Consider the following 20,078-nt stretch of genomic DNA (forward strand, 5'->3'; position numbering starts at 1 on the left):
AATGAAAATGTGGAAAATAAAGGGAAAAAGGAGGAGAAGATGTCTCCAAATACAAGTCCTTGCAAGATAAACGAGGGGAAAGAACTTATCCATGAGGTGAAACAATTTAACTTTGGGGATGGGGTTATTGCAGTGAATTTCCATTGTTGGTAAAGTGACAAAGTCTTTGAACGAGGTGTTTTATTGCTATGGAAAAATGGAGAGCGAGAGATAAAAACTCCTTATGGACATTACTCGCTGACTTTTATCTCTGCGCTTCAGGGAAACATTATGATAAGTACAATAAAGCCACCCCAAATTACATCCTTTTATTATCTCGCTGGTCATAAATGTTAAAACCCTTAATGGGATTTATTCCTTTTCCACTGAGCGCTCCCACAGCCCCCGGCACCGACGGCTCTGCTCCGGCTGCTCCGGGGATGGGCAACAAAGGGAAAGGCTGGAGAGCTCAGAAAGGACAGAAAACGCTGGAAGGGAAGGGGGAGGCCTGTCTGGGAGTGGGGTTTGTTGTGACCCAGGAGAACAATTCTGGATCAGTAGATCTGCAAAGCCACGCAGGAGCTGCTCAAGGGCAGAGAGTTTTTTGCTCCCTGTCGTGCTGCTGTGGTTGTTCCAAGCTCTCCAGGATGTTCTCCTTCTCAAACCCTGCTGGTTTATATAACTGCAGGCCACATCTGCAGGCTTTGCCTTCTGCACACTGCAGGATCATCACCCCCTGCTTCCCTCCTGCACCAGGGTATTGGGCCTGGTGGGGCACAGAGGGGTGAGTTGTTTCCCCAAATATTCCGCCTCATTTTGAATTTCAAGCACTGCTTGGCTGCGGTGTGAAACGTTCCCCAAATTCTCCTGGCTCTGGAACAGCAAACACTGACTGACCATTAAAAATAACCCCAAAAGCCAGAGCTGAAGCTGTAAATCTGCAGGTATTGTCCTCATAAAACCTCCCCACTATTGACAGAGGGAGCACTTCCTGCTCGGCAGTGTTAATGGCAAACACTGGCCTTAAATACATTGATTTATTGTTCAATTATTAAAACAATCAGCTCCCAAATCCATGCCACATGCAAAGCAGATTTATGGGCAGCCCTCTGCACTTGTTAAAGCCCTACACAAATTCACTCAGCGGTTCACCAGGAAGCTCCAGGCAATAACAGGACCCAGCTGGGAGTAGGGAAGAGGAGGAAACTCCAAATGCTTCTGAGTAGGAAGAGAAGTGAGTTTGGAAAGCAGGCAACTTAAATCCCATTAAACTCAGCTTTGTAGGTCCAGCTTTCATGGTGGTGGGGTTGGGAATTTATTTGACACCTTTCCCAGGGCTGTGTGTCCTGGGATTCCTGCTGGGAGCACATCCAAGCTCCTTAAATCAGTTCCCTGCAGCTGATGGCTGGGGTTTACTCATTTCCCCATGATCTTCTTGTGTTTCTTGCTGAACCTTCCCAAAAATTTTGTGCTGGGGGCTGGAGACAGGAGTGTCTGTGTCACTTTCCCAGGAAAGTAACTATAAACACAGGTGTTTATATATTCCATTAAAGATTTGCCTTTTGATGGACGTCTCTCACGGCCAGGGTGGTTGGGAAGGTGGTGACCTGACTATCCAATCCCTGGTCATTGTCAAAAACCTATAAATACTGAAAGAACATATAAACTTCCTTCTTCTTTCATCTCACTTGGAGCTGCATCTGTGTGAATCATTTTGTGTCTGACAGTGACGCTGTCCTGTTGGGGTCAGAAGCACAGAAGATGTGCCCTTGTCTGTGGTGCCTGACACCCGAGAGAGCTCTGAGTTTGGCACAACACCACGGAGACAGCTGCTAAAGTTAAGCAGAAAAACTGGGATGTGAGTGTGTGAGTAGATAGAATTTTTGCAAGCCACTGGGTGAGAAAGTTAGAGTTCAGGGTTTAAGCTATTTTAGAAAATAAGAGACAAGATGGAAGACTTAGGGTGTTGTCCCTTTCTCCTTCTTCCTTCTTCATCATCTTCTAAGATTTTTTGGGTAATAATGAGTGTTTGGATAAAGAAATCCACAGTGCAGGACACAGGTGTGGGGTGATGGGGTCACTAAGAAAAATAACTTATTTTCCATTTGATTACTGGGCAAATAGACACATAAAATACCTTGGAGAGATTCTTCGTTCTCAATTTTGCACCTTTCTTTCTTAGTAGCTCCTTGTATTCTTTGTACATGTAATATAAATAAGGAAAGAATAAACAACCAAGCCTGAACACGAGAAAACAGCCTCAGTCTCGTTAATCTCGGTCCTGGGGAAAAGGAACCCAACCACCAATGTCACACCCCGACACTGCCCCAGCTGGGGGACAGAGGCACGGAAAATAACCCTAATATTAATTAAAGTCCCCACAGGCCTTTGGAAGTGCTCCAGGGGCAGGATTCCACCTGCTCTGTGTTTCCCTCTCCTTTTTCCTCCTCTCTGACAGCGGCTGGGTGCCATGGGATGAGCTGAGGCAGCCCGAGAGGGGATCTGCCTGTGCCAAACACATTTCATGCTGCAGCTCAGCAGAAGAAATTACAAACACCCAAGTCCAAGGCCTGAACAGTCCAATTTTCTCCCCTGATTGCCACTGTACCTCAGCTTAACAGAGTAAATAATGAACACGGATGCAATGAACTTCCCAATAAATCGCTCCTGATGAATTTCGCACAGGTCATCCAAAAGCAAATTTAATGATTATATGCTGGCCGCAGCCACCTCGGTTTTTTTTGTCCCCGGTTCGGTGGTTAGATCCAATCAGCAAAGGAAGAAATGGAAAATAAAGTAAAACACCTCATTTCTGAGCACGCTCCCTGCTCAGTGCAAAAGCGGGAACTTGAACTGCAGGGCACGGGCAGCTCCAGCTCGGATTAGGATGGAATCCTAATTTTCCAGCCAGGAATGAAAGAAAACAGGGCCAGTCCACCGGGGACAGAGTCCTGGAGAGCAACGTTTGACTTCCCTGGATCTCAGCTTCCTTTGGAATTTATCATCTGTCCTCAGGGCACAACATTTCCTGCTCTGCACTCACAGCCTCGGACATCCAGGCTCAGGTTGCTCCTGGGATAGAACTGACGTGTGTCACTGGGTATTTAAAGGATGGTGGTATGAATCCCTGGGTAATAAATCCCTGGAATTACAGCACAGGCAGCTTTGTGGCCAAGATCTGCGGTGCTGAGCGGGGCTTGAGTATCACAGGGTGGGAATGAAGCCCAAAGCCTCGGGACAGGTGTGCCAGTGGCTGTTTGTGGGATTTTCTGTGTCTCAGCTCTGTAGGACGATTCCTTTCAGCTTCAAACGCAGCTCCCTGCTCGTCTGTGAGCAACAGAACCGACATCACTGCAGCGCGAATTTCCTCCTGGCACCTCTTCTTCACTCCCTGAGTGCCCTCACCTCCACTGCCGTCCCCCAGAATGAGATTTGTAATTATGATTCATGCTCATCAAATTAAACTGCTGCAGTAAAAGACAAAGAGAGAGCCTCAGTGGAAAGGCTCCTCAGCAAACCTCTCCAGCCAGAGCTGTCTGTGAATGGCAGGTGATGAGTTTGGGGGGGATCCACACCTTGATATCCCTGGGGGGTCCGACCATCCGTCCATCCATCCATCCATCCATCCATCCATCCATCCATCATCCATCCATCATCCATCCATCCATCCATCCATCCATCCATCCATCCATCATCCATCCATCCATCCATCATCCATCCATCCATCATCCATCCATCCATCCATCCATCCATCCATCCATCATCCATCCATCCATCATCCATCCATCCATCCATCATCCATCCATCCATCCGTCCATCATCCATCCATCCATCATCCATCCATCCATCCATCCATCCATCCATCCATCATCCATCCATCATCCATCCATCCATCCATCCATCCATCATCCATCCATCATCCATCCATCCATCCATCCATCCATCCATCCATCCATCCATCCATCATCCATCCATCCATCCATCATCCATCCATCCATCCGTCCATCATCCATCCATCCATCATCCATCCATCATCCATCCATCCATCCATCCATCCATCCATCCATCCATCCATCTCCCATGCCCATGTGTGTACATCCAATATATGAATTTATATCTACCCGGCAAGTTTGTATCATCCCTAAGAGGACAAAAAAGGGGAGGAAACCCTCAGGAGAGGACGTGCTGGAGGCTGGCACTCAGACCATGAAAGGAACCAGAGCAATTTGCTTTTCCTTCCACCTTTCCTATTGTGCCTGGCGCAGGCGTTGAGATGGTGGCATAATTAAAACCCAGTAAAGATTATGAGGCTGTAAAAAGGAAATTGTGAAACCCTCATGAACATTTACAGCCCCCATGGAAGCATTTTGGGTTTGCGGTCTGGAGAAGTATTTCCTTGTCTCTTTTAGCACCAAAGGAGCACTTCCCTGGAATGATTCCTGCCAGAGCTGCTGGCTTTTCATGGGGCTTTACAAAACAAAATCTCCAGGCTTTGTCTGTGAGCTGTTGTGTCCTGCAGGGTCATGTCAGGACAACAAAATGATTTGTGGGGAAGGGCTGTGCAAGGGAAAAGAATTGTGGAATGGTTTGGGACCTCAAAGCCCATCCAGTGCCACCCCTGCAGGGACAACTCCCACTGTCCCAGGCTGCTCCAAGCCCTGTCCAGCCTGGCCTTGGACATTCCAGGAATCCAGGAGCAGCCACAGCTTCTTGGAGAATTATATTCCAGCCAGGAATTCCTTCCCCAGATCCCATCCATCCCTGCCCTCTGGCAGTGGAAGCCATTCCCTGTGTCCTGTCCCTCCAGGCCTTGTCCCCAGTTCCTCTCCAGCTCTCCTGGAGCCCCTTTAGGCCCTGGAATGTGCTGGAAGCTCTCCCTGGATCCTTCTCTCCAGCTGAGCACCCCCAGCTCTGCCAGGCTGGCTCCAGAGCAGAGGGGCTCCAGCCCTGGAGCAGCTCCAGGGCCTCCTCTGGACTCTCTCCAGCAGCTCCAGGTCCTGCTGCTGTTGGATCCCAGCACTGGATGCAGAACTGGAGATGTTCTGTGGTCCTGTAAGAGATCCTGGAGTGAGGACTGAGTCCCTCCTGCAGGGCAGATTTGGGGTAGGTCGTGCTCTGCAGAGCTCAGATTGAAGCTAAAGGAGGTTCCCAGGATTTCTGCACAGTTTGCAACACCCTGTTGTGGTTTTTATTTCCCTTTGGGAAACCATCTCCCACTGCAGAGGTGATGTAAATGCCCCGTGTGACTGATTTCCATAGGCTGGGATGGAGAAACAGGAACCAGACAACAGGAAAGGAAAAATCAATGCTGGGAAGGCAGAAAAGTTTCCCAAGGGCTGGTGCTTTCAGGGGCCTTGAGCTTCTGTTCCATCCCTAAGAAATGATAAATCCAGGACTGGTAAAGCTGGACAGGACCATGAGGGACCATGGGACTCGGCCAGAACCCACAAGGGTGGTGGCTCTTCTGTGGAGACTTCAAACACCTGGTGACCAGGTGTGTCCTCAGGGGACTTTCCAAACACCTCCGGAGCCTCGGGGGTGTCAGAGCCACCCTGTCCTTCCAGAGGAAACCCCCGAGTGTGGCTCCAGAGGGATGCTGGAGGGTGTGTGGACATGGTGAGGTGTTTTTTACTCCCAAGCACGACAGCTTGTCTCTACCCACAGCCCAGCTCTGTAAACACAAATTGTTCCCAAAATCTCTGCCCGCCACCCACGGTATCTCCTGTGAGCGAGGTTTGAAACAAACACCAACACTCGGGCCAGACCCTTCGCCAGGGGATCTTTTCCCTCATATCCAATCTAAACCTTTCCTGGTAAAGCTTGAGGTCGTTTCCTGTTCTTAGGGGAGAAGAAACCAAATCCCACCTGGCTACAACCTCTTGTAAAGGAGTTGTAGAGAGTGAGGAGGCCCTCCCTGAGCCTCCTTTTCTCCAGGCTGAACAACCTCCATGATAAACAAACCAATTTCCGTGCTTCAAAATCACAACATCCGTGGTGTGTTACGCTCATGGTGGGAAGAAAATGTGGTTCCTTCCAAAACCACCTTCCCAGGAGAAAATACTCAGTAAGGATCCTTGGATGAGGATTCTAAGGTGCTGTTGCAAGGAAGAATCTTGGAATTAAGGTTGGAAAATACCTCTAAGATCATCGAGTCCAGCGCTCTTGTGATGGATAGAGGAAGCTGGAGCAGGGAATGTCCATGGGGGGCTGGAATGAGGTGCTGGGGGTGTGGATTCCCACATTCCACATTGCTGCTTTTCTCCTTGGTGTGATCCCTGGAATATTTACTTCCCTTGTGAAGGTTTGGAGAGGACTGAGAGTCTGAGCTCTTGAGGAGACACCAGTTAATTGTAAACTTTAATTACCTTGGTTGCAAAATCTTCTGTTTCATTTCCCCACCTGCTGCAGGTGAGTCCCTGAGTGCCACTGCTCTCTGTTCACACCTTGTGGGGCTGTGATGAACGATGTGAGGAGCAGCTCAAGGAAAAACAGTTTAAATAATTTGTTTTAGACTCAAAAATGCTCCCAGAGATGAGATTTTCCAGATTTTATCCAATCTGTCCTGGCCCCCACAAGCACAGCTGCTGGGTGGGTGGGAAATGTTGGACTGCAAAGCCTGGGATCAGCAAAGCAGTGCCTCAGATTATTAAGAAATTAATAATTAACCAGTTGCACGCTCGGCCGCAGCAGCCCAGTCTGAATTCAGAGCTCCTCACGTATCACTGCCACACCTCAAAGGGTCTGAAATGGGATCTCCTTTACCAAGCAGCTCCTTTTCCCATTTCCAAGGTCTGGGCAGGGAATATCCAGCATTCCAGGACCTACAGCGCAGCACATCTCAGTGTCTGAGCAGGGTGAAATGCAGACCTGTGATCCCAGGAACTCCCCATCACCATCCCTCACGGAATTCTCCACCCTCCCACAAACCCATCAGGGAAAGGGAGGAATTCCTGCAGTTGATGGCCAATTGAGAATAATTTGGATTATGAAAAAAATGAGGGAAAAAACCCCTCAGAAAATTCCTAACAAGAACTGATGGGCTCTGCTTCTTACCTGGGTGGTGAGAAGGGTCTTGAGTTGGTCTGTGGTAGCTGAGGGTTGGAGTGAATGGCTCAGAAAATCGTTTCCACACTAATGGAGCCTTGGAGAACACTGAATTTGGGCCTGGAAAGGAATCTTTTAAACACCTCAGGAATGACAGTTTTTAAAAACAGCCAGACAAACCACCACAGCCTTTGAACATCCTTTAATTCTGCAATTTCAGGGTTGAACACAAAGCACCTACAGCTCAGAGAGAACCTTTCTCAGCACAGGAAAACCAGCTGGGTCCCCAGTTTTCTCAGCAAATACAAGTGCAGTGGATTCTGATTTTGGAGGAGTCAGGAACCTTTTTCCAGATGGATTTAGAGAGTCAAGGCAGGGCAGGATTGGTGCCCTGGGTGTGCCTCAGCCCCTGGGTTTGGTGCCCTCCTGCCCTTTGCTGATCATTGGTGCTGAGCTGCACAACCCTGCCTGTCCTTCCAGTGTGTCAGGTGACAGCCACAAAATATCCCTGGAGCTGGGGGGAGGGCTCAAAGATAATACTCAGAACAAGAAAAGGAAGTTTTGTTTTGTTATTTTATACTGGCAATTTTCTCCTGCATCCACCCGGCGCTGCAGGAGCTGGCGCCAGATGGCTCCGGGATAATGAAAGAGGAGAAGTGGAAACAAATGGTCCCGTGTTACCTCCCACGTGGAGAACTGGCTCATCACCACCTGAAGGAATAAACAATCGCATCTTTTAGCGGTGGAAACAGCAGAAAACTTCACGTGGGTACAGCTTGGAGACAGCAGAGCTCCAAAAAAAGATCTCCAAAACATCAAGATCCCATGTGTGATCAACACGGGTTGACTGGCAGGGTGCTGATCATTTGGTGTGGTCTGAACTTCCAAGACCCAATTTTCCCTTTTCCCACCCCACAGCTCCATTTACATCTCAAGGCAAAGCAGCAGCAGCGGAGAAAAGCCGAATATCCCACCCCAAACCCCACCAGGGCTCCTGCTGTGGAATCACTTTTGGGAGAACATTAAAAAAGCTTTACGTGGAAACACATCCAAACCACCCCAACCCCAAATCTCGAGCGGCATTTCCCTCCTCACCACAATGGCCAGGAGATTTCCACTTTTAATTTGATTTAAACAGGGGAAAAATAAGAAAAAAACAACAACAAAAAAAAAGAAACTTGGGAGGTGCCAGCTGCGGGTGACGTGGGTGGCAGAGGGGGTCACACAGTGGTGATTTTCTTGTCCTTGGTGGCCTGTTTGATGGCAGCCTGCTCACAGATGATCTCCTTGAGGCGCTGCAGCCTCATGTTCTGCGTGGTTTGGTCCCCCACGCCCGTCTGGCTGCGGTGCAGCAGGTTCAGGGCGTAGATGTACTCCAGCTCCGTGTACTTCACGCCCTGGTCCACCACCAGGTTCAGCAGCTCGTCTGCTGTGTTGTAGAGCATCTCGTAGTACTGCCTGGAAGGAGAAAAACACCCTGGTTGTTGGAGTCTGAGGCACAGAGCGTGCCCTTGTCTCTGATACCTGGCTCTGACATCCAAGAAAATACTGAATTTTATATAACACCATGAAAAACACTGTTAAAGTTAAATAAAAAACTAAAAGTGCGAGTGTGAAAATTAGAGAGTTTTCTTAAGTCACTGGGTGAAAAAATTAAAGTTTAGAGTTTAAACTAGTTTAGAGAAGAGAAGACAAGATGGAAGATTTAGGGTGTTATCTCTTGTCCTTCTTCTTTCTTCTTCTTCTAGAGGTTTTTGGGTAGCAGCTGATTTGATAGAAAATGTCACAGTGCAGCACACAGGTGATGGGTCATTGGGTCACTAAGAAAAATAATTTACGTGTCTATTGTTAATTGGATAAAAATGAGTATAAAGGAGCTGCGTATTTTGAGGCCATTTTTTACCTTTTACCTCAAATTTGAGGCCAATTTGAGCCAAGCAATGGTGAGTTGAACTTGAGCAGAAAATTTGAGGAAGGTCTGCCAAGTCTTTTAATTATATATTAATAAACACGAGAAACAAAAGCCTAAGGAGCCTTTGGAGTATCCTTCCTAAACCAGAACTGAGATAAGGGAAACTCTCCGTGAGAGAGCATCCCAAAAGAGGTCAGCCCTGAAGAGACTGAACTGTCCAACAACACTGGTTAATTAATTGTGGTGCTTGATGATGGCCCAGACCTTGGCTTTTGCAGAATTCCATGAATCCTTGCACCCTGGTTAATTAATTGTGGTGCTTGATGATGGCCCAGACCTTGGCTTTTGCAGAATTCCATGAATCCTTGCACCCTGGTTAATTGTGGTGCTTGATGATGGCCCAGACCTTGGCTTTTGCAGAATTCTGTCGGCTGCTGCTTTCATTCAGCAGTGCCACGAGCAGAGAAAGCTGAATGAAGCACAGACATCTTCCTGCTGAACATCAATCTGAAATCCCACAATGGTTTGGGTTCGAAGGGATCTTAAAGCTCTTGTTCTACTCCCTGCCATGGACTTCCCACTGTCCCAGGGTGCTCCAACCTGGCCTTGGGCACTTCCAGGGATCTGCTCTGGACACCCTGTGCCCAACGTGGGCTGCTCTCAAAGTGCCAGAAATGCCCTTTATTGAGGCTCAGAGAATGGTTTGGGTTGGAAGAGTCCTTAAAGCCCATCCAGTTCCAGCCCTGCTATGATCTCACTTCTCCCCCTTTCTCCAGATATCCCATGGCTGAGCCCTGGAAGCTTTTCCTGCCCAGGCTGGTGATCTGGGAAGGGTAAATCAGCTTCCCTGTGCATGGCCACGTCCACATTAAAGCCAAAAGAAATACTGGGGAACTAAACTTGTTCTCTGCTTACGTTTGCCAATCCCATACAATTATTTATTAACCTATTTGTCAGATGATAAACTTTGTTTTGATAACTTTTAATTATTTTCCTTGGTTTTAAACCTCAACTTTAAAAACACAAAGCAGTTGGCCAGCATTCCACGGAGCAGATTTCCCCTCACCTGTCCTCCATTTATTTATTCCCTCCATCCTTTTACAACTCGCTTTCCTCAGCCACCTCTTGATAATCAAAAGAGGGTTTATAATGGCAGGGACAAACACACTTGTGAAAGGAAAATGAAGAGCCTAAATAAAAAATCACAGAACAAGAGGGCTCGTCCCACTCCCTCTTTCATATTTCATTATTTGATAACATCAGAGGCTGAGTCCATCACAGCTGTTTGGGCGAAGGCAAACAGGAGAGTGTCTGATCAATATTTATTAATACTTTCAAAGACAAGGAAGGCAAAGTTGAGCAGACTCTGTAATGGAGTGAATAATTACTCATGCAAATCGGGCTTGGCCGCAGGCGCTGCCACGCCAGAGCGGCAGGTTTTTAATTGCACCCAATTAAAAATGCACACCTTGTGCTCCTTCCCTGCTGCCTTGCCTGCTCCCCTTTTTATTTTAGAGGAAATTTTTAATTAAAAAATAATCTGATCCTGAGAAGAGTGACAGATGAATCCCATGCTTGTGAGGTACAGGAATTCTTTAGTAAGCCCAGATTTAGGACAAATGAGGAAGGAAGGAGATGTGAGGAGATGAGGCTGTGTCCAGTGATTGGTTTTAGTGCAGATTTAGTTATTTTTTGCCTTTTTTTCCCTTTAAGGTGCTCTGTCTCCATGGGAAGGCCATAGATCCTGTGGCTTGGAGCAAAACTTCCCTCCCCTGGATCCCAGGAAGTGTCCAAATACAGGACTTGGAGCAGCCTGGGATGATGGAAAATGTTCCTGGCCATGGCAGGGGTGGAACTGGATGATTTTGGAGGCCCCTTCGGACCCAACCCATTCCAGGATTGTGGGAATGAAGCTGATGGGAACAAAGCATCCCAGGGACTCATCCCAACAGAGAAATCCTTTTATTTCCATGTTTACTCTCAGTTATTTGTGGTGCTGCTGGGCTGATCTGTATTAGACAGGAATGGATTCTCCAAGCAGGAATTCCAGTCTGGGCGCTGAATTAGCCAAAGGGAACCAAAAAAAGGGAGAAATATAAATTCTGACCCTGATCTCCCTCTCTTTTGGGGGATTGGGGAGGCGCTTTGACAGCACCCGGAATTGCTGCTCTAATGGGAAAGTCAAAAAGGTTAAGAGATTTTACACCCAAAACCACAAACAGGTTCTTAGGGAGAAGCTCTCCCGAATTCCTACGGAATAACAGCTGCTCTCCACAAGGGAATTTATCTGCTCCAAGCCTTCAGCTCCTTCAGGATGGTGAAAAAACTTCTCCACTGGCATCCAGCTCCAGTGCTGATGGTGTATTTTGGGGAATGAGGAGTGAAGGACTGCCTGAGGGACCCCAAATCATTAATATCCTGCTCGTACAGGGAAATTAATTAATTTTGATGGTTTGGATGACAAAGATTTGTTAATTTTTAAGAAATAAAATGCATTTTTCATGTGAATAACTCACATCCCGACCAAGACACCCATGGCCTGTTCCTCTGACCACTGGCAATGGGAATGGATCCAAAGCTGCCTTGAATTTTTTGGGGCATTTTTTGGACAAACCTAAGAGCAAATAATACAAACCTGAACTCTCTGTGCTCCCTTTATCCATCTGGAATTTCCCCTGGAAGATCCACCACAACACAAGGAACAGCTCTGTGCTAAGAGCAGACAGGGAAGGTTAAACATCCCTTTAATGGGATGGAAATGGTTCCCAGCTGCAGGAAGGAACATCCCACGGGCAAAACAGAAGTGCAGAATCCACCTGACCCCCCAAACTGGTTTGTTTTGTTGGGTTTTAAGCAGCACTTTTGAAAGAAAACAGCAAATTTCCGACCACGAACCCATCCTGCAAGGAGGCATTTTGAGGTTATATATCTATAGATATCCATATTAAAAAAATGGTCTCTTGAACTCTCTTCTTGGAGAAAGAGAATAAAAATTAAGAAGCTTTCTCATTTAGGGGAAAAAAAAAAATATCGGGAAAGGCAATCAGGATGAGCCCAGCTCCTCTGAGGGCTATTAATACCATTCTCCATTTAAATGCTAATCTTCACCTCTAACCCCGGAAAAAAAAAAGTTTTCAAAAGGTGGCCAGGTGAATTCCAAATGAAATCCTGATTTCCCTGAGAATGACTTGATCTCTTCTTCACAGGAGGACCTTGGTGTGAGATTTCAGAATGAAGGATCCCACTTTAATTATCCCTTCCTGCTGTAGCTGGGGGCTTGCTCTGCATTAGGCAGGAATGGATTCTCCAAGCAGGAATTCCAGTCTGGGCGCTGAATTAGCCAAAGGGAACCAAAAAAAAGGAGAAATATAAATTCTGACCCTGATCTCCCTCTCTTTTGGGGGACTGGGGAGGCGCTTTGGCAGCACCTGAAATTGCTGCTCTAATGGGAAAGTCAAAAAGGTTAAGTAGGAAGCACTCAGTAGGAAAATCTGGACCAAAACTAAATGAGGGGAGAGGGAGGCAGGATAGAAGGAAGATTTTATGATGAGGGTAGGGAGGCCTTGGAATAGAATTCCCAGAGAAGCTGTGGCTGCCCCCAGATCCTTGGAAGTGTCCAAGGCCAGGCTGGAGTGCCCTGGGATAGTGGGAGGTGTCCCTGCCCACGCTGGGGGTGACACTGGATGGTCTTTAAGGTCCCTTCCAACCCAAATGCTGAAAAGCCACCAGACAGGACAAGCAAGAAACAGAAGATGATAAAAAAGACCAAAGCTGTGGTTATAAAATCGCTCTGTTTTAACATTTGAAGATCATGGTGGAACCATGACATTTAAATACAGAGGGGAATGAGTGAGAACAAACAAAAACAAAAAAAAACCCCAATCAACCAACCAACCAAACAAAAAAAAACCCCAGCATGAATTAGGTGATTTGGTGACTTCAGTCAAGTAATGCAGAAAAAATGGAATTTCAGGCCTGGCTTGACCAAGAAGAAAATCCCATGTGGCATTTTTCCCTTTGGAGTTATTAGAGGTGGGCGTGGAGAAGAGCTGAGGATGGTTATAGGGCACTAGAGATGGGGCAGGAGAGACGAGTTCCAGCCAGGAGTTTGCAAAGCCAATTTTGAAAGCTCAGAACACCGAAGGAAAACCCAGGTAAAGCAGCAATTACTGTAATTTCTGCACCTCGTGAAGGCTGTGGGGATGTTTGCACACAGGCGTCAGTGAGCAGCATTTTAAATCAAAAACCTGCAAATACGGGAGCTGCTGGTTCCATCTCCAGAGCTTCTGATGATGAGATGGAAAACAGGGATGGGGGGTGGCAGCTGCATCACGGCTTTTCATGGAATCACAAATGGTTTGGGTTGGAAGGGACCTTAAAGATCTTCTGATTCCAACCAGGACACCTTCTCTATCCCAGGTTGCTCCAAGCCCCATCTAACCTGGCCTTGGACGCTTCCAGGGATGGATCCAATTCCACTTTCCAACCACGGCTCATCCTAAACTGCAGCTACGACCCTAAAATAAGGGACACCGCCCTCAGGACACCATTCCACGAGGGAATGGAAATCCTGATTGACTTCTCTTTGTGTTTCTGCCTCGATTTTCAATCGATGTGGAGCAGTTCTGGGGACAACAACAGGAATGTTCCTTCTGTGCCTCCTGAAGAACCCGAAGTGCTTTAGGGGAGTTCAGATCAGAGATGGTTTTGCTGTTCAGGTCAACCTCAGATCCTCCCGGACACCACACCAAGACCTGGACACTTCTGCGTGTCTGGGGTGAGGAAGAAGTCCCCACATGGCTCCATGAGTAACTTTTTTCTGTTTTGATTCTGCTGCACTTCTTGCACGTTTGGATTTCTCAGTCTCCTCTGAGCTGAGCTCCTTTGGGATCCTCCCTCACGGGGAGTTCTGTTTATCTCAGTTCTCTGGGTCAGAAGAAAACTCCAGAGCTCGTTAGGATCTTGTTTCTCTTGTGTTTATTAGGATGTTATCACAAAACTTGGCAGGTCTCTCCAGACTTTCTGCACAAGCTTAATTCACCATAACCTGGCTCACTTTGGCTCTGATGGCACAAAATGGCCTCAAACTACGCAGTTCTTTTATCTTTATACTCCTCATTCTTATCCAATTAACAATAGACACGTAAATTATTTTTCTTAGTGACCCAATACCTGTGTGCTGCACTGTGACATTTCCTATCCAATCACCTGCTATTACCCAAAAACCTCAGGAAGAAGAAAATGAAGAAGAAGGAAGAAGGAAAAGAGACACCTTAAATCCTCCATCTTGTCTTCTATTTTCTAAACTAGTTTAAGCTCTAAACTTTAACTTTTTCACCCAATGACTTAAGAAAACTCTCTAATTTACGCACATTTTTAGCTTTTCTATCTAACTTTAACAGTTATTTTCATGTATCACCATGAAAAAACGCTCATAAATTTCATGTTGTATGAAATTCAGTGCTCTCCTGGATCTCAGAGCCATCAGAGACAAGAGCACACACTCTGTGTCCCAGACTCCAACACCATGGACTGAAAAACCCCCAAAATGAGGCCAGAAATGTTCCTGTCACTGTGATCTCCACCTTCTCCATGCTCATCCCCTTGGAAGCAGCTGCCCCATCACCACACGTGGCACGATTTGGGGCAGGAGGCACAAATGGTTCTGGGGCTGTGCTACCACGAAAACATTAAAAAAAGCCCACTTAAAAACCTAAAACTGCAGATTTCCAAGATGGGAAACGATTTGGGAAAGAAAACAAAGCACGAGAAGAAGAAATAAAAGTGAATTTGGAGTACAGTGGTAGCTGTGTAAATCACAGCCTTTAATAAATAATCAAGGAATGGAAGGATAATATTGGGGATTTTTAAAAAGCTGGAAGAATAATTAAAATTAAGTAATTTATCCAAGGCAGGAAAAAGTACCAGAGATAGGAAGCCCTCACCCCTTGCTCAGTACCCACACAGGGCTCTGATCAGGTGCAGAGCCAGGCAAGAAAAACAAGTGTATTTGTTCAAAAGGGCACAAGCGCAGCCTTCTAATTAGAGACAACCTCGTTAGAAAATCCAATTATTTTCTCTTTTAAAGTTTAAACCGCAGAGACGGCGCGTGAAGCCCTACATACAAATCAGCTCACCTGGGGGTTCCGTTTCATACAGATTAAACCATTTTGGATAGAAACCCCCCAGCCAACACCTTTGGGTGCCACGTGCAGCTCTGTCACTGGGTTTGTCACCAGTGCAGAGCTTTTTGTCAAACACAGATGAGAAATCACCCCTTAAACGCAGAATTAATTAGCAAGGGGAAAGGTAAGGGGCGTGCAGAACATCACCACCCTTCCCCAAGCTCTCTCCTGTTTTCCTTCCTCCTTTTTATCCTGATGTTTATCTGCCTTTTCTATCATTTTCTCGTTAATATTTCCTTATTTCCTTTTCCCTTCCTCCTGGGGTTCATGGCTTGGACAACGCTGCCCTGCTGGGGAGCTTCAGGGGAGGCTCAGGTCGGAGATTAGAAGGAATTTCCTCAGGGAAAAAGATGGTAATCATTGGAAAACACTTCCCAGGGAGGTTTGGCCCATCCCTGGAGGTGTCCAAGGATGTGGCACTCAGGGCTCTGGGCCGGTGACAAGGTGGGCACCGGGCACAGCTTGGATTCCGTGACCTTGGAGGGCTTTTCCAACCTCGACAATCCCAGGATTCTGGGAATGGGGATCCCTGAGCATCCCCACGTGCACGGAGCACTTAAACCCATCCCCGAACACCTCTGAGCCCCCTCCCAGCGCGCAGTGAGACACAGCAATTACACAGCTTTTCAAAGGAAGGATAAATCCATTAAAGCCCATTAAATAATTCTTCAAAAAACAATGTCTGAGCCACTCCTTGCAGCTCCAAACTGGCTGATCCTAATGAAAGATGGAAATTCTTGCTCTCCAAATGGAACTTTATAGGGTATTAAACAAGCACCCTCAGCACTTATCTAAATCTTTAATTAGTTCTATAATATACTGATGATATCAAGGCTAATTAAATTTATACAGATAAAGCGCAATGAAATTCTAGCCAAGTGAGCTGGAAAGTACATATTAAATAGTAAATTTAATGGCTCAGGAAGATAAATGCAATTTTGTATTAAAAAAAATTAAATTCAATTTACATGTGGTATTAAAATTGATTTTGAGTGTGCAAATGATTGGAAAAGAATCTTTTTAATAGATCAGTAAAAGCATTAATCTGACCTGTTTAAATATCGGTTATTAATGCCAGCATTTGCAAATAAGCCACACACATTTACATTTTACTGCATACAGTAAAAATAAAAAAAAAATAAATTATCTATACCATCTGCCATTTATAAGGAATATTAAGGGATTTTTTTTCCCCCTTGCTTCATGCATAAATTGGAGGGAACATGGAAACGAATGTAGCCTGAAAGAAGAGGGAGTCAGCACTTCCACGGAAAGTGCTGCAGAGATTGCTCCAGTCAGCAAAAATATCCCACAATTTTTGCTTCCCTTTGGGAACAACACTTCCTATGGCAGCCCCCCAGCTTTATTTAGGATCAAGTGAGGTGGAACTGGATGTGGCCGGGGAGGTGCTCAGTGGTGCCGGCTGAGCTTTGATAAACCAGGAACGGCTGGGAGCTGCCGATGGGCGAAGGATACGATTGGTTCTACCTGAGGGGGATGGAGCAGTGAACTGGGGCAGGAGATCAAGCAGAGCCCTCAAGTCAATGTCAGCCTGTAGTAGGTTGTGTTTGGGTTTCTCAAGTCAATGTAAGCCTGTAGTAAGTTGTTTGAGTTCCACAAATCACTATCAGCCTGTAGTAAGTAGGCTGTGTTTGGGTTCCACAAGTCAATGTCAGCCTGTAGTAGGTTGTGTTTGGGTTCCACAAGTCACTTTCAGCCTGTAGTAGGTTGTGGTTGTGTTCCACAAGTCAGTGTCTGCCTGTAGTAGGTCCATCAAGGTCCACGGTTGGGTCCATCAAGCCACTGTTCACCTGTAGTAAATATGGTTGATCCCAACAAGTCAATGTTTGCCTGTGGTAGTTGTGGACAGGTCCAAGAAGTCAGTGTCAGTCTGTGGTGGGTTGTGGTTAACTCAGTATCTGTAGTGGTTGTTTTGGATCTGTTAAGTCTGTAGTAGTTGTGTTGGGTCTGTTAAGTCTGTAGTAGTTGTGGTTGAGTGGATTAAGTCTGTAGTAGCTGTTTTGGGTCCAGCAGTTGGCTGTAGTCAGGTCCATCAAGTCAGAGTTTACCTGTAGTAACTATGGCTGAGTCCAACAAGTCAATGTCTGTCTGTGGTGGCTGGTGTTGAGTTCACCGGCTCCACGGCTGCCTGTAGTAGGCTGTGGTTGGGTTCCACAACTCCGTGTTCCCCTGTAGTAGGTCACGGTCTGGTGCTTCCCAGGAGCTTCCCCAGGGGTTGGGCAAACAGCCCCAAATTGTTGAAAACTCCACATTTTTCTGGTCACCTTTGCTCATTTACTTGGAATGCTGTGGTGGCTTCCAAAATTCAGGAATGGAGATTTTTTTCTGTGGACAAGCTGACACCAAATCTAATTTGTTATAATTTTTTGTTGATCACACTGATGTTTTTCATGGAAGAGTTAAATTTTTTGGATTCTCTTGCCTCATGGTCCTGTTATTATTATAATATAATAATACTAATAATGCTAATAATACTAGTAATACTAATAATACTAATACTAATATTTATGTATTATATCCTGTATATGATATATATGATATATGATATATATTATACATGTATTATATGTATATTATATAAATTATATATATTGCATCTATTGTATCTATTATATATATTATTTATATTAAACATATTAATATTGTTATCATTATTTGGAGTTATCCAAACCAGGAGGGAATAAACCCCTGCAGCAGCCTCCAACCCAGCCCAGTGACCCACCACAGTGCTACCACCACCACCATGACCTCAAGGACATCAACTGCCACCAGCCAGGAGAAGAAATGGGACAGAAAGAGACCAGGATGGGTTCAGTGCCACAATTTGAGATGTCCAGACGTGGTGGACATCAGCATGGAGCTGTGGATCTGCTGGATGAGGGATTAAGAGCTTCAACCCTCTTCTCCTCGATTTCTGTGCTGGCCACTGGCCTGAGGAACATTTCATCCCAACTCTGCCAGTTCTCAACACTTCTCCCAGTGCTTGGAAACCTCCAGGTTTGACACCGCAGGTTTTTATGGGCGGCTGTTGCTCATTTCCAGCATTTTTGCTTGAAATTGCTTTTCCCTCTCTATCATTTTGAGGGCAAAAGTCGTATTTAGAGGGATTGAAACCCAGCACCGCTAACAAAGCAGCTCCCACACTGCTGTTTACAGCACAGCTGTGGCCTCTTCTGGCCATTCCTGCTGGGTTCAGCTCCAATTATCCCGACTTTTTCATCCAACAGAGCTTCACTACAATATTTTTTTTGCCAAACAGCACAAATCTGAGCATTTGAAATGAAAATATTATCAAAGCAATGTCAGTGCAGGGTAAACCCAGAGTACATGGGGTTTCTATCTCCACTCTCCACTGCATGGAAAAAACAGGTTTTCCTCATGGAATATCTTGGAGTTGCATCCCTTTGCTCGTCACTTTTTATGGACAGACTCCACTGCAGCGCAACAGCGGCTCCTTGGAAACAAAACTGGTCCCCACAGAGTGAGAAGAGAATCCCTGCACTGCTTCTGGATGGTGGAGTAGTTCAGAGCCATCAAAAGTACAGCGTTTCTCTGAACTGCTTTTCATCTCCTCCCAGGAACGCACCTTCAACTGCACAAAACCTCGAGGCTCTCCAAAGGACTCTGCTGGCAGAGCTGAACCTGGAGTCTCCCGTAGTCATTTATTAATTTATCAACCTCTGGCAATTCCCATTTGAGAATTTCCCGAGGTGCTTTGGAGACACCGTGTCCAGAGTTTCTCTGCTCTCTCAAAGGCTGCTTGGAGGGTGAGAAGGACCAGTGACCCCACCGTGGTCCCCTCCAACCTCATCCCTTCTGTGATTACAGGGCCAGAGGGAAGCTCCTTGTGTGTCCAATGGCATGGATCCAATCCAGCAACAGCCACCCCACAGAACCATGGAATCATGGAACTTCCAGCTTGGAAAAGCCCTTTAATATCATCCAGTCCACTGCTAAGGCCACCACTGGCCATGTCCCCAAATGTCACATCCACATGGATTTAAATCCCTCCAGGGATGGATATTCCAGCCCTACACTGGGCAACCCTTTGGCTGAAGAGATTTTTCCTAATACTGATGCTCCTTGAGTAACCTTCCAGATTCCATCCCTGAAAGCCCTTCCAGGGGCTAAAAGCACATCTCCCTGATGATTCCCAAAATCATGAAGGAAAACTGAATTTCCCCCAGCGCCCCACTTTTAACAGATGGCAGAAAAATTCACCCATTTCCCACATTAGGCTGGGCTTAGGAAAACAACCTGGGATCCGAAGGCATTGAATCCTGTTAGAAAAATAATATTTTATATCTTGCTTCTTCCCAGTCTAAGCTCTTCCCCACCAAAGCTTCAAACTTGCTCTTATTTTCACTTCTGTCCTTCTCCTCTTTGTTTTTCCACACGTGACAACGTGGAATCCGTGTCTGATCTATGACTTTTACGTGTGCTTGAGAGAGAGGTGTTAATGCACCTCTGTGACGTGAGGTGGCAGCTGAATTTTAGAGCTTCTCTGTGTTATTTGAGCTCAAATCTGCAATACAAATTATAAAATACAAGGGGAGCTTTACAGCCTTCAGTAAAAGTAAGATGTGATCCATTGCGCATAATTTCCTGAATATATCCGAATGTCGACATCATACGTGCGTGTCTTCAGTGCAGTGCTCTGGATTTAATTACTTAAATATATCCCTCAAAAATAAGAATTGAGGCATTTGGACTTTACCTAAGTGTGTGGATTTCTCCTGGCTGCGAGGCCCAGGTTCATTAGAGGACAGATTTAATTGCTACATCAGAGTTTGTGTGTTGATATTCGACATCTGACGCGCGAAAGTTCAGGGACGCCAATCAGGCGCGGTGCAGATGCCACTCTGCAAAATGTTCTCAGACAGTCTCCATCTGTCAGATATGGTAATCCCTGCTCTCCATCAATAATTCACCTCCTT

General features: G+C 46.1%; 1 protein-coding gene across 1 annotated transcript in view; it reads right to left on the minus strand.

Annotated features, from left to right (window-relative positions):
• Positions 1–7,210: 7,210 nt before the first annotated feature.
• EXOC4 (exocyst complex component 4) overlaps positions 7,211–20,078 on the minus strand; it is a 290,233-nt gene continuing 277,365 nt past the window's right edge. Inside the window, exon 18 of the mRNA XM_023918813.2 lies at positions 7,211–8,481. Within this exon, the coding sequence (XP_023774581.1) occupies positions 8,244–8,481 (238 nt within the window). The 3' untranslated portion in view covers positions 7,211–8,243. The remainder of the gene's footprint in view (positions 8,482–20,078) is intronic.

The sequence above is a fragment of the Cyanistes caeruleus genome, chromosome 4 (assembly GCF_971803275.1).
Source record: "Cyanistes caeruleus chromosome 4, bCyaCae1.hap1.1, whole genome shotgun sequence".
NCBI classification, from domain to species: Eukaryota; Metazoa; Chordata; class Aves; order Passeriformes; family Paridae; genus Cyanistes; species Cyanistes caeruleus.